Source organism: Penaeus chinensis, chromosome 1 (genome assembly GCF_019202785.1).
Source record: "Penaeus chinensis breed Huanghai No. 1 chromosome 1, ASM1920278v2, whole genome shotgun sequence".
Lineage (NCBI taxonomy): Eukaryota > Metazoa > Arthropoda > Malacostraca > Decapoda > Penaeidae > Penaeus > Penaeus chinensis.
Genome location: NC_061819.1, coordinates 24287851 through 24302364, shown reverse-complemented (window position 1 = coordinate 24302364; position 14514 = coordinate 24287851). Strand labels below are relative to the sequence as shown.

Below are 14514 nucleotides of genomic sequence, written 5' to 3'. Positions count from 1 at the left end.
CTATCATTACGGGCCGAAGTTATGACTTCTCGATGAACAGCAAAGGTAATATTCCAGCCGAGATTTTCTCACCTAGAATGGTTACCCATTAGGCAACTGTTTTCTATTTTATTCTTTTTTGTCGTTTTCTCTTTCTCGTTTTTTTTGGTAATGAAGGGAATGAATAAAATGAGTGTGAAAATATGACCAAAAAGGAATCCGTGCAAAGCGACCCCAGAGCGGAGGGGTGAGAGGCCGCGGGTATAAATAGGAGAGAGCGCAGCGCCGCCGACTTCATTCCGTCCTGGGCCGCCCCCCGAAAGCACGCGCCCGATCCCAGCTCTTCCTCCAGGCGGTCGTCCCCCCTAACCCTTCAGCCAAAACTCTCTGTAGTCGTTCCTCCTCGTGCCGTTCCCGTCGCTACCATTCTCTCTCTGGCTCCCGCGTCCCGTGTGCGGTCGCTCACCCACCTCCTCGCAAGACACATACGTACACACACACACGCGGCCCCCCGAGAGAACCGCCAGACTGCACAAAATCCTCCCCGGGGAAAGACTCGACCGCTCACACTGACTCACGCACGCACGCCGAGAAGACGTCCGTGCGCTCTCTCTCGCCGCCGACGCTGTACTTGAACTTGATCTTGAATCGGTGCGTGTGAAAGGCTGGATACGGCTACAGCTTCGTTTCGCAGCCGCCCGGAACACTTTAGATTGACAATCATTTTTTTTTTTTTTTTTTTTACGACAATCTTTGAAGGCCCTTATATTTATTTATTTATTTCAATCTCAAGACTTCGGACTTGTATAAATCTTTTGGAAGTTTAGCATAGAAAGTATATGCCCTTTAAACTGAGAGGAATTTAGGACATTTGGCTGCCGAGTTGTAGAACAAGTGCCAGTTCCTTTTTTTTCATCAAAGCCGGTAGCCGCTGTTCCACGGAGACTTCAACGCCAGCGCCAGGAGTGATCCATCATGAAGTGCCTTCTGATTCTCCCATTCCTCCTCTTCGGTGAGTATTCGTCGTTATTTTTTTTTTTCTCTCTTTCTCTCTCCTTTCATACCTTCCCTTTTTTAATCTATGTATATAATTTATCATTTGTTATTTTTCCTGTTTTATTAATCACATTGCAGAATCTGTGCAGAAGTGAAAATGTGTCATTATAAAACACCAATCGTGTAAAAATGATAGCGTAATATAACACCATTGAAAAGGGAAAGAAATGGAGGATCGTAACAAACACAGAGATAAAAAGGAAAATTAGTGAGCGGGAACTGTGCAACAAACAATTTCTTTTATCAATTATGATAACGTTTTCTTTAATTACCGTTCACCAGGCATTCAACTGAATCACACAGAAGTATTTTATGAGTGTTGTATTCTATCATATCTACCGTTATCTAGGATCGAGATAATACAGTGTTTTTTATTAGCAGTAACCAGAGTTCAAAAAAGAAATGGGAATAGAAAGAAAAAATAAGGCGACTGACAGGCAGACAGACGGACGGAGAGACAGAGATACAGATAGCTAGATTGACAGGGACAGCGACAGAGACAGACAAAGAGAAAACTAATGTTTGAGAGGGAGAGAGGAAAGAGAGTGAAATTGTCAGAGAAAGATTAACAAAACAGCCAAAGTAAAACAAAGACAGAGAAACTTACAAAAAAAGAAATACACCCAGAAAAAAAAAATTAATACATGTAAGAATAGAGAAACACAACAAACAAACAAACAAACACACACACACACACACACACACACACACACACACACACACACACACACACACACACACACACACCACAACACCAACATACACACAACACAAAAAATGAAATTACTTAACATATACAAAGACAATCACAGCAACAACCACAACACAACAGCAACACCAACACAAATATCCATAAAAAAAAAACCCCAACCCTCGTGGACACCGACTCGCCTGACAAAAGCCAAGCGTGTTTTCAAGGGCGAAAGGCTTAACGATCGGTTTCCTAGCCAATCATCCTCATCATTTTGTTTATGCATTGACCAATCCCCAGTTCGAATCACGAAGATTATACCGTGAGAAGAATAGTTTACGATGTGTTATTAGGCACTTCTGTATTTCTCTCTCACTTTGCATGGCGATTATTATCTCTGTTTTTATCATTCTTATTATTCATCGTAATTATCCGCTTTTATATAATATTAAGATGGAGTTAAAGAGAGGGAAGGAGGAGGAGAGGAGGGAAGAGAAGAGGAGAAAAGGTGAGATAATAGGAAGGGAGGAAAGAGGAGAGGAGGAGAAGGAGGTGAGAGGAGAGGCGGAGGAGGTGAGAAGAGAAGAGGAGGAGGAAAAAGTAAGAAAATGAAGAGGAAGAGAAGGAAAATCCTGAAAAAAACTATAAGAAAGGAGATATAAGGAAAAAAAATGAAGAGAAGAGACATATGAAAGAAGAAAAAGAGAGAAGCAAGAGAGACGAAAAAAACTATAAGAAATGAGATATAAGGAAAAAGGAAAAAAATGAGAAGAAACATATGGAAGAAGGAAAAGAGAGAAGCAAGAGAAAGAGACGAGCAGAGGAGGAGGAAAATGTAAGAAAAATGAAGACAAAGAGAAGGACGCAAAAGGAGAAGAAAAGAAGTAAGAAGAGAGAAATAAAAGAGCAGAGAAGAAGAAAAAATGAAAAGAAGTAAAGAAGAAAAATAAAAATAAAAGTAAAATCAAGAAGAGTGAAATGAGAATAAAGGAAAAGAAGAGAAATCTGAAAAAGAGAGAAGAATATAAGAAGAGATAATTTAAAGAAATAAAGGAATCAGAAGAGAGATAGAAAACCGAGAAGTGAATAAGAAGAAAGGAGAATAAGAAGATAAAAAAATAAACCAAAAAGGAGAATGAAAAGAGAAGAAGAAAACAGAAGAAAATAAGAAAAGAAGAAGAGAATCAGAAAGAGAACATAAAAAGTAATCAGAAAGAGAGAACCCAAGAGAAAAAAACAAAAGAGAAAAGAGAAGAGAGACAAGGCAAGAGGAAGAAGAAGAAGGGAGGAGGAGGAGCAGGAAAACAAAAGAGAAAAGAAAAGAACAAGGAGGAAGAAGAAGGAGGGAGGAGGTACCGGCGGCCGAGGAACAAGAGAGACTCATCTGGCAGCAGTAGCAGAGGAGGTTCACTGAAGCCTGACGTCTGCTTACCGCTTGTTTCCGCTGGGTACTCGCTCGCCCTGCTGAGAGGGTGGGGTGGGGTGGGGGGAGGGGGGGAGGATGAAGGAATGGATGGAGGGGGTAGGGCTGGGGGGAGGGGGGAGGAAGAAGGATTGGAGGGGTGGGGAGAGAGGGGAAAGGGGGAGGGAGAAATGGTGAGGGGAGAGAGAGGGGGGGGGAGGGAGGGAGGGGGGATAGAGAAAAGGAGGGACTGAAAGAGAAAGGGAGAAAACAAGAGAAAAGAAACCTATGATATATTTCCCTTTTCCTCTCTTCCATTTCACTTAGCCATCACCACTCTCCCTCTGTCATTTCATTATTAACTTTAATATTCACAAAATTCTTTTATAAGTAGACGAAATTGTATAATGTACAAACAGTATTACAAAAAACACAGGCGACAGAGATTCAATATATAAATCAGCTAAGCTTTCTTATATAATATTCGTGATATAGACTTGAAATATGACAATGATCATGTCAAAACAATAAATAAAAAGACAATCATTGTCAAATTGCAATACAATTTGATAGAACCTTCGATCTTCATCTATTTTATCATTATTGTCATTGAGGAGACATTTATATACATTTTTTATTTCTATCTTTATTTAAGACTGAAATTGTCATAATTTTGATATATCAGAAGTACAGTTAGGTTGTTAGTAATCGTGTGTATTTCACAATCAAACGCTTGTTAAAAAACCGTTAGATTTTTTTTTTCTTCTTCTTCAGGGAGTGGGGGGGAGGGGGGGATGGCTCAGTGCACGTCCGTGATTCGTAAATATTAGCAATGCCTACACGTACGAAAAAAAGGATTTTTTTTTTTTTTTTTTGTTTAATATAAGAACGAAAGTGTGTATTTCTCTTCTCTCTCTCTCTCTCTCTCTCTCTCTCTCTCTCTCTCTCTCTCTCTCTCTCTTTATCTCTCTCTCTCTCTCTCTCTCTCTTTATCTCTCTCTCTCTCTCTCTCTCTCTCTCTCTCTCTCTCTCTCTCTCTCTCTCTCTCTCTCTCTCTCTCTCTCTTTGTATCTGCCGTAATCTACCCATCTTTATCACGATTTTTATTTCCCTTAATCTTTCAATATACTTTGATATATGGTGCAGTGGCAGCGTTCTCGTCTAGCAATCTTACTAACCCGCCATCAAATCCCACACCGCCATTCCTTGCACAGAGTAACAATAAACAGACAGCCTGTCACACCAATAATAACTAACGTATCATATGGAATTCAGCTAAATTATAATCAATTTGATACTCGTCCTAAATATTTTCTGTTTTGGAGATATGTCAGAATAAATAATGATAATTATTATTATTCTGTTATATGCTCTTTCAAATCCTACTGTATTTTTCATTCTATATCGAGTATACACAAATTAATAATGATAATGATTATATTTATTATTATTAACTTCCTTTGCCATTCACATATATGTTTTTTTCCTGCATGCATTAATTATATATCTATAAACGAATAATAATGATTATTATTATCGTTATCGTCAACATTATTATTATTGTTATCATCATCTTCATTACTGTTCATATTATTATAATGTTAATGATGATTATTATTATCCTTAGCCATTCGTATATACAGCCGATATGTTGTTATACTTTAATAATTCTTATTCTAGTATTTTGTCTATATCGATTACACAGTTCCTACCGATTTTTTTTTTTTTCTTTTTTTCTTTTTTTCTTTTTTTTACTGTTCCTTCATTTCGCGGTTCGTTCATTCGCTCATTTTCTTCACTAATTATTCCATTATGTTTGTTCCTTTCATTCTGCGTGTACGTTTTCTATTTCATGTGTGTGTGAGAGAGAGAGAGAGAGAGAGAGAGAGAGAGAGAGAGAGAGAGAGAGAGAGAGAGAGAGAGAGAAAGAGAGAGAGAGAGAAAGAGAGAGAGAGAAAGAAAGAAAGAGAGAGAGAGAGAGAGAGAGAGAGAGAGAGAGAGAGAGAGAGAGAGAGAGAGAGAGAGAAATGGGGGGGGGGCCGTGCAATATTGCAAATTGCATCGAATTATTCAATTACATGCTTACGCAATGACCGTAATGCATCAGCGGTTATCCTCGTCTTCATTTCCACTTCAATGTATCACTCCATTGAGACGAGTCTTTCGTGGTTAATGTTCATTCCGACGAAGCAAAGGTCTTTCCCCTTTCTTTCCCCTCTCCCCCTCTCCCCCTCTCCCCTTTTCTTTTACGTGCTCTCTCTCCTGTTTTTTTTTTTTTTTTCATCCCCTCTCGTTTATTCGAATGCCCTTCCCTCTTCTGCTTTCGCCATCACTTTCTTCTCCTTTCCCTCCTCTCGTTTATTTCTCCCCTCTCCCCTTTTCCCCTCGTCTCGCTTTATCTGGTCCTCCCCTTCTCTTATTCTCTCATCTCTCCCATTCTCCTCCCCTCCTTCCTTTCTCCCTCTCCAATTCCTTTTTTCCTTCGTTTCCTTTCCACCCTCCTCATTTGTAGCTCCCCTCTCCCTCTCTCTCCTTTCCCCTCATTTCCTCTTCCCCTCTTCCCTTTTCTTATTCCCTCTCACCTTTCCCCTTATTTCCTCCCCCTCTTCCCTCATTGCCTCTCCCCTTATTTCCTCATTTCCTCTCCCCTTCTCCTCTCATTTCTTCTCCACCTCTCCCCTTATTTCATCCCCCCTGTTCCTCCATTGTCTTTTCCCCTCTCCCTCTCATTTCCTCTCCTCCCTCTTCCCTTTTCTTCTTATCCCCCCCCCCTCCCCTATTTTTCTCGCCACCCCCAAGAAACCACACCTCCTTAATAACCCATAAATCTCCCTAATTACCCATAAACTACCAATCCGCACAAATCACCGATTAGCAAACCGTGCTTCCCGAAATCCTGCGCCGGAAGCATCACGGCCGAATCACGGGACTTTTCAGATCTCGCGAGTGTTGGAGTGTTATGGTTCGTGGGCTTTTAATTTAGCCGCTCGCGAGACCTTCGAATTCGCGATTACGGTAGTAGGGATGAGGCTTGGAATCGGGCTTTTAACCTCTGGCGCCTTCCGTTTCCAGCTCCGCGCCGCGCCAGTCTTGGTGCGCCTCATATATATATATATATATATATATATATATATGTCTGTGTGTGTGTGTGTGTGTGTGCGCGCGCGCGTGCGTGGAGGAACGGGGAAATGAGCAGGAAGAATAGACAGAGGAAGATGGTGTTAGAGAGAGAGAGAGAGAGAGAGAAAGAGAGAGAGAGAGAATGTTCACCTTAAGGTGACCGTCCCTGGATTTGAGTGTGCGCCCAAGTGTATGAGTGTACGTTCAAGTGTATGAGTGTGCGCGCGTTTTCCAGTGTGCCGTGTCTGCCTTCCTTGGCGACAAGGAGTGGGTTGGTAGCCCATGATACTCTCCGAAGGGATATTTTAACTGAGTTGAGGATTTTTCTTATCTCAGTTGAAAGAGAACCAGGAACCATGAGTAGTAGTATCCTTGTTTTAGTATTAGCTTTCTTCTTACTCTCCCTTCCTCCCGTTGCACACCCTGTTTGCTTATGGGTGATTACGTAAGAGCATATTTATATTCCCCCCCTCCCCTTATCTTCCCTACCTCCCATTTTCGGTCGGGGGGGGGGGGGTAAAAAAGAAAATAGGACAACCGAGGTGGAGGGTAATATGAGGTATAGAGGACTCCTGAGGGTAGAAAAACGAGTTTAGAAGTGCGTGGATGTGATATTACGTTGTTTTATGGTCACGTGGACCGCATAGTTACGGCGCAGGATGACTTCAGTGCTATATTATATCACCTATTGATCCGATCTGAACGAAATAAAGAACAAAAGATAGAGCAATGGTTGGGCTTTGTCCTATGTAAAAAGTAGCCAGTAAGCAAGCAAAAAATGATGGAAAATGAAGAGAAAATTATCAAAAAAGTTTGAAGGCCGATTACTCGTAAAGGTTTTTTTTTTCTTCATATTTCGGACTTCTCACGGCTGACAGATTTTGTTCGATCTCAAAATGCCTTTTCCCTTTAAAAAAACGTCAGTATGCGCATAGAACTACGTATCGTTGTTTTTATAATTCAATTATTTTTTAACGAACGTTTAACCTTTTTTTTTTCTCTCTCTTTTTTGCAGTTATGTAACATGCGATAATTTTGAAACGATTTAATGAATTTCCAAATTGGAATACGTTTTGTTAATATGACCTAGAGGTTTTCTCAGCAAAAGTAATATAGAAAATTAAGTGATAACTCTGGGACGTGAGAAGGTTAGAATTAATCACTTTGCGTTTTTCGTTGCGTCTACAATTCCCTTCGGTCAAATCAAGTAAAATTCGGTATAAAGATGGATAATAAAGTACTCTTTCATCCTACCAAATTTCAATCAATGTGATTGTGTTCTATTTAATTTGTTATCCCAGCTTTTCTTACAAAACATCTATAGTAGATAAATACATACACAGACATACATACATACGCACATAGACATATCCATAGACAGATACACAGATGATACACGAACATAAAACAAATATAAATTTATATCTAGAAGAGGTGACGCCCAAATAAACAACTAAACAAATACAAAAAGACAGACAGACAGACAGACAGAAAGAAATAAAGATAGACATACACATACAGTGACATTCATACAACACGACCACACAGACAGAGGAACACAGACAGACATCCGGAAAGACAAACAGAGACACCAGGTAATTAATTCGATTCCCACATTATCATTTGCGCGTGACGACGTGAGAGGAAAGAAATTAGATTGGCAGATGGTATCATCAAATGACATCGCATTATTACAAGACAGTGACATGACATGACATGACTCTGCTGCCTCGTTTTGTGTTTGTAATTACCCTTTCTCACGAGCCGTTTTATTTTTCATGTTTTTTTTTTATTCTCTCTCTCTCTCTCTCTCTCTCTCTCTCTCTCTCTCTCTCTCTCTCTCTCTCTCTCTCTCTCTCTCTCTCTCTCTCTCTCTCCATCTATTTATCAATCCATCTGTATATCTCTATCTCTATATGCCTGTTTGACTATTTCTCTATTTATCTCCTACTCCCGTTCCCTTTGTTGTCTCTCTGGCTATCTAATTTAATATCTCTCTCTCTATCTCTCTCTCTCTCTCTCTCTCTCTCTCTCTCTCTCTCTCTCTCTCTCTCTCTCTCTCTCACTCTCACTCTCTCTCTCTCTCTCTCTCTCTCTCTCTCTCTCTCTCTCTCTCTCTCTCTCTCTCTCTCTCTCTCTCTCTCTCTCTCCATCTATTCATCAATCCATCTGTATATCTATATCTATCTGCCTGCCTATCTGTTTGTCTATCTCTCTCTCTCTCTCTCTCTCTCTCTCTCTCTCTCTCTCTCTCTCTCTCTCTCTCTCTCTCTCTCTCTCTCTCTCTCTCTCTTTCTCCTTCCTTCCTTCTTAATCTCTTCTCCCCTTTCCCCTCTCCACTCCCCCAGTCAGATACAACTTCACATTTACCCTCAACCACAAGCAGCATCTAAAGGTCATTAGCTCCGCTTCGTGACCACCCCCCCCCCGTCCCACCTCCCCCCCCTTCACACCCCTCACGCACGCCCCCCCTACCCCCCCAGCCCATCTCACCGTGTCACTTCCGGTCATCGGGCGGCGCGGAAGTGAGATGGTGAGTGGACATATATATTATCTCTGCCGGTGGTGTCCGTTGGTCTGTTTGTATTTGAAGTTATTTTAGTTGTTGTTTTTGTTTTCTTTATTTTTCGTGATTTATTGTTCTTATTTTTTCATTTTCGTTTTTGTTTTCCTTTTCTTTTTCTTTTTTAACCTGAAGTTTTTTGTTTTTTCTTTGTTCATTTCTTTATTTTTTCATCCTTGCTTTTGTTCTTCCTTTCTTCTTTTTATGCGTTTGTCTACTTGTTGTTTTGTCTTTCTTTCTTACGTCTATATCCCCGTCCCTCTCATTATCATTATTATTATTATTAGTATTCATTTATTGTGCCATGATTAACCATTTAATTATTATATAGGCTGTAACATAAATATAATGATGATCTGTTGTTATCACCGTTAATATTTGTCTCGCATCATCAACCGAGGCATGGAAATCACCATTATTTTGTTCATTTTCTGCTTCGTTTGTCAGAACCAGCATTACATCATCATAATCGCAGCCATCACCATCGCTCTTCACCATTAAAATCACATCATCGTCGTCGTGAATATTTATTTTCATTAAATTCACTTATATAGCCTTTACCTCCAAAACGACCTTAACTTCTAACCACTTATCCACATTGGCAAAACCACCATCATTATCATCATCACCACCTGGAAACCACAATCACCATCACCATCACCACTCGCAAATCACCATCACAGCTGCCACCCTCAACAACCTTGCCTCAAAATTACAATCACGACCTGTCATTACCCCTCCTCAACCTCCGTCAGCTGTTCTCGCTCCGCAATCAGCTGATCCGCAATCAGCTGATCCGGACCAGTGTTGACATCCCGCCCGAACCTCGATGTGGTTCAAAGAGGCAAAGACCGCTAGTGTGTAAACAAAGTCATTATTATCTTCTTCGTTGAGGGGTGGTGTGTGTGTGTGGGGGGGGGGGGGGTTACAAGGGAGGTCGAGACTGCATGTGTACAGATGGAATTTAGGTGGGGGGGTGGGAAAAGGGGGGGGAGGGCCGGTCACCTGTTACGTGGATATATGTCGGTATTTTTCTGTTCTCTCTTTTTTCATTAGTGTATTTGTCCTTCCTTGGGTTTGTTTTCCTATTGAATTTCTTGGAACGAACTGCGCTGTTCACACCGTCACTCGTTCCTAAGATCAAATCAACCGAGAGACAGAAAGATTGTTACTATGCACGTCCTCTATTCATTATTATTCATCTTGCAATGTCAGGGACGAGATGAAAGGGTGTGTAAGTTTTCCCAACTCCTCACTCACTCGTTCACTCACCTACACACTCGCCGGCCTGCTCCTTTGCCTGTTCACTCACCTGCTCACCTGCTCACCTGTTCACCTACTCAGTCACTAAGCTCTCAGTTGCACACACACACAAACACACACACACACACACTCACTCACTCACTCACTCACTCACTCACTCACTCACTCACTCACTCACTCACTCACTCACTCACTCACTCACTCACTCTCTCACTCACTCACTCACTCACTCACTCACTCACTCACACTCGCTCACTCACTCACTCAACCTCTTATGAACACACTCCTTACTTACTCACCCACTCTTTAACACACTCCCTCACTCTCTCATCGACATACCCACATTATCACACACACACACACACACACACACACACACACACACACACACACACACACACACAACCCCCCCACCTCTCTTCCACACACACAACCCCCCCCCCCCCTCTCCTGCACACACATAACACCCCCCCCCCCTCCTATCCAGACACACACACAGAAGGGTCGAGCAACAGAGGTCACTCCACTTCGGTTAGCATTGCAGGTAGAGCAACATAACCCCCTTGAGGCTATGGTTGTTAACAGGATTGCAACCCCACATATCAACTACAGCGAGATTGCAAAGGCATGTCCGGGATACAGCTAAGGTAGAGATGCAAGGTGCAAGGTTGCATATAAGGTATATCTTGGTTATATTTTAGTTGCATCATTGGATGGATTTTTTGTGGGGATATGCGTTTGTTATTATGGGATGTTTTGTTATTGTTGTTATTATTATTATTGTTGTTGTTGTTATCATTATCATTATTATCATCATTATTATTATCATTATTGTCGTTCTTACTGTTGCTGTGTGTGTATGTCTCTCTCTCTCTGTATGCCTGTATGTACACAAACACACACACACACACACACACACACACGGAAACACACACACACACACACACACACACACACACACACACACACACACACACACACAAATCTGTGGGAGTAGCTTCGTGTGCGCTCCCCGATTCCTGTCTCCCGCAGCACAAAGTAACGGGAAGCGACGAGCGATGAGAGCGCGCGGGCAAAATGCATTCCGCGCCGAGAACAAATGACGGTCGCCGATGGAACCCGAATCCGTCGCAATTACCCTTATTAAGGAGGATTTGATCGCCCGCTTTGACGATCGGTGCTAAATGAGGGGTGAAGTTAGTGGGAGGGGAGGGGAGGGGAGGAGAGGAGAGGGGAATAAGTAGGTGAGTGAGTGAGTAAGAGAGGGAGAGGGTGTGGGTGAGTGAGTGCGTAAAGGAGAGATAGAAAGGGCGTGGGTGAGTGAGTAAGGAGAGAGGGAGAGAGAACTAGTAAAGGAGAGAGTGAGTAAGAGAGGAGAGGGGAAAAGAGGCTGGGTGAGTGAGTTGAGTAAGGGAGGAGAGAGGGAGAGGGAACTAGTAGGTGAGTGAGTGAGTAAGGAAGGAGAGTGGGTGAGGAAAGAGAGAGGGAGAGTGGAATAGTAGGTGAATGAGTTGAGTAAGGGAGGAGAGAGGGAGAGGGAGTGAGTGAGTGAGTGAGTGATTGCGTAAGGAAGAAGACAGGGAGAGGGGATAAGTGAGTGAATAAGGAAGGAGAGAGGGGGAGGGGATGAATAAGCGAGGTAGTGAGTAATGAAGAGGAAAGGGAGAACGTGTAGATAAATGAGCAAGTGAAAGAGAGATAAAGGGTAAGCAAATAAATGACTGAGTGAGTAAAGACAAGAAGAAGGAAATGAGGAAATCAGAAAATGAGTAAGTATATATGAGAGATAAGCAGGTGAGCAAATGAATAATCAAGGGGAGAGAGAATGGAGATAACAGTAAATGACGAATGACCGAGACAACCAAACAGAAGGAAGAGAAAACAGAGAGAGAAAAAAAGAAGAAAGTCACAGTGAATTCCACCACTATACTTTTTCTTCTTCTTTATTCTCTCTCTCTCCAATTCCCTCCTTATCTTAATCTCTCTCATTTACACCCTTAAAAAAAAAAAAAAAAAAAAAACTTCGTGATGGATATGATGAAGCAGATATTTTTGATGGGGACAAAATGTCTTCATTAGTGGGTATTATCTTAAATTTCCCTCAAATTCGTGACCTGGACACGATTCTCGCCAAGTTTGGGGCTAAAAAAAAGAGTGGGCAGAGAAGAGAAGGAAAAATAGAAAGAATGGGGGAGGAAGAAAGAGAAAAATATAGAATGGGGGAGAAGAAAGAAAAATAGAAAAAAAATGCTGGAAGAAAAGAGAGAAAAGGAGAAAGACTAGTGAAAACAGGGAAATAAAAGAGAGGAAGAAAATAGAGAAAAATAGTAAGGGGGGTGGGGAAAAAATAGAACGAATGGAGGAGTAAAGCATGAAAAAAAACCAGAAAGAATGGTTGAAGAAAAGAGAGAAAAGGAGAAAGAATGGCGAAATAAGAAAAAAAAATAGAATAACAGAAACTAGTCAATAGAAAATAGAAAAAAACGAAAGAAAGATAAAGAGGAAAGAAGGTAATGGAGAAATGATAACAGAAAAAGAGAAGAAAAAATGAGAGAAGAAGAGAAAAAATAAAGTGAGAATGGAAGAACAGACCTAGATAAAAAATAGAAGAACGGAAAGAAAGTGTGAAGAAAGAGGAAAGAGAAGAAAATCATGAATTTAGGAGAAAGAGAAAATAATGATGGAAAACGAGAGAAGAGAGGGCTTAGCATATGAGGAATGCGAATTAAAGACGAAGAAGAAATGTAAGAAAACGAGAAATAGGGGATTAATAGATAGAGATAACTAGAATAAGAGAAAGAAGAAAAAAATCAGATGAAACAGAAAATAAAATAAAAACAGTAATAATGATCAAGAAAATAGGACCTGAAGTTGATTCGAACGCGCGTCCACGAACGGAGAATTGCACTGATGGAGAGATTGCCGTGACTTTGCGAGACTTTGGTGGCGATTATGGCTCGAGGAGATGGGGATAGAAAAGGAGAGGAAGAAGGAAAGAGGAGATAGGAAGAGAGAGAGGGAAAGGGAGAAAATTGAAGGGGAGAGGGGTAGCAAGAGGTAAGAAGGTTTATACTAAATACAAACCCTTTTCCTTCCCTTTCATAACTATTCTCCACCTCTCTCTTCCACTTCCCCTTTCCACCTTCCTCACTCCCCATCCACCTCCTTCAATAATCCACCTCACTCACCCCCATCCACCTCACTCACTCCCCATCCACCTTCCTCACCCCATCCAGCTCACTCACCCCCCATCCAGCTCACTCACCCCATCCACCTCCCTCACCCCCCATCCACCTTCCTCACCCCATCTACCTCACTCACTCCCCATCCACCTTCCTCACCCCATCCACCTTCCTCACCCCATCCACCTCACTCACCCCCCTCCCATCCACCTCCCTCACCCCATCCACCTCCCTCACCCCCCATCCACCTTCCTCACCCCATCCACCTCACTCACTTCCCATCCACCTTCCTCACCCCATCCACCTCCCTCACCCCCCATCCACCTTCCTCACCCCATCCACCTCCCTCACCCCCCATCCACCTTCCTCACCCCATCCACCTCACTCACCCCCCATCCACCTCACTCACCCCATCCACCTCCCTCACCCCATCCACCTCCCTCACCCCATCCACCTCACTCACCCCCCCATCCACCTCCCTCACCCCATCCACCTCACTCACCCCCCCCATCCACCTTCCTCACCTCATCCGCCTCACTCACCCCATCCACCTCACTCACCCCCCATCCACCTCACTCACCCCATCCACCTCCCTCACCCCATCCACCTCCCTCACCCCATCCACCTCACTCACCCCCCCATCCACCTCCCTCACCCCATCCACCTCACTCACCCCCCCATCCACCTTCCTCACCTCATCCGCCTCACTCACCCCATCCACCTCACTCACCCCCCATCCACCTCTCCACCTCCTTCAATACTCCACCCCCTTCAGACACGGAACTGGCCCGCGGTGCAACCCTGTGTTATATACTGGACTACGTAACGGGTCGTAAAAAGGCTGTCAAAGTATTCTCGAGGAATTTTCGCTCGAGAGAGAGAGAGAGAGAGAGAGAGAGAGAGAGACAGAGAGAGAGAGAGAGAGAGAGTGAAAGAGAGAGAGAGAGAAAAAAGTTTCTTAAAGTTCGCGATGATGGTGACTGTGTTTATAAAAGATGGTGCGTTTTGTTTGCAGTACCTTGTTCACTCTCTCTCTCTCTCTCTATCTCTCTCTTTCTCTCACTTTCTCTTTCTGAATGTCTGGCTCACTCGCTCTCTCTATCTATCTATCTTTTTCTCACTTTATTTTTTTTTCTCTCTCTCTCCCTCTCCCTCCCTCCTCCCTCCCTCTCTCTCTCCCTCTCCTTCCCTCCCTCCGTCCCTCCCTCTCTCTCTCTCTCTCTCTCTCTCTCTCTCTCTCTCTTTCTCTCTCTCTCTC

At 42.7% G+C, this 14514-nt stretch overlaps 1 protein-coding gene across 1 annotated transcript in view; it reads left to right on the top strand.

The window, feature by feature from the left end:
- The first annotated feature begins 396 nt into the window (after positions 1-396).
- The window catches only part of LOC125025669 (agrin-like), a 58825-nt gene continuing 44707 nt past the window's right edge, over positions 397-14514 (top strand). Inside the window, exon 1 of the mRNA XM_047613790.1 lies at positions 397-991. Within this exon, the coding sequence (XP_047469746.1) occupies positions 955-991 (37 nt within the window). The 5' untranslated portion in view covers positions 397-954. The remainder of the gene's footprint in view (positions 992-14514) is intronic.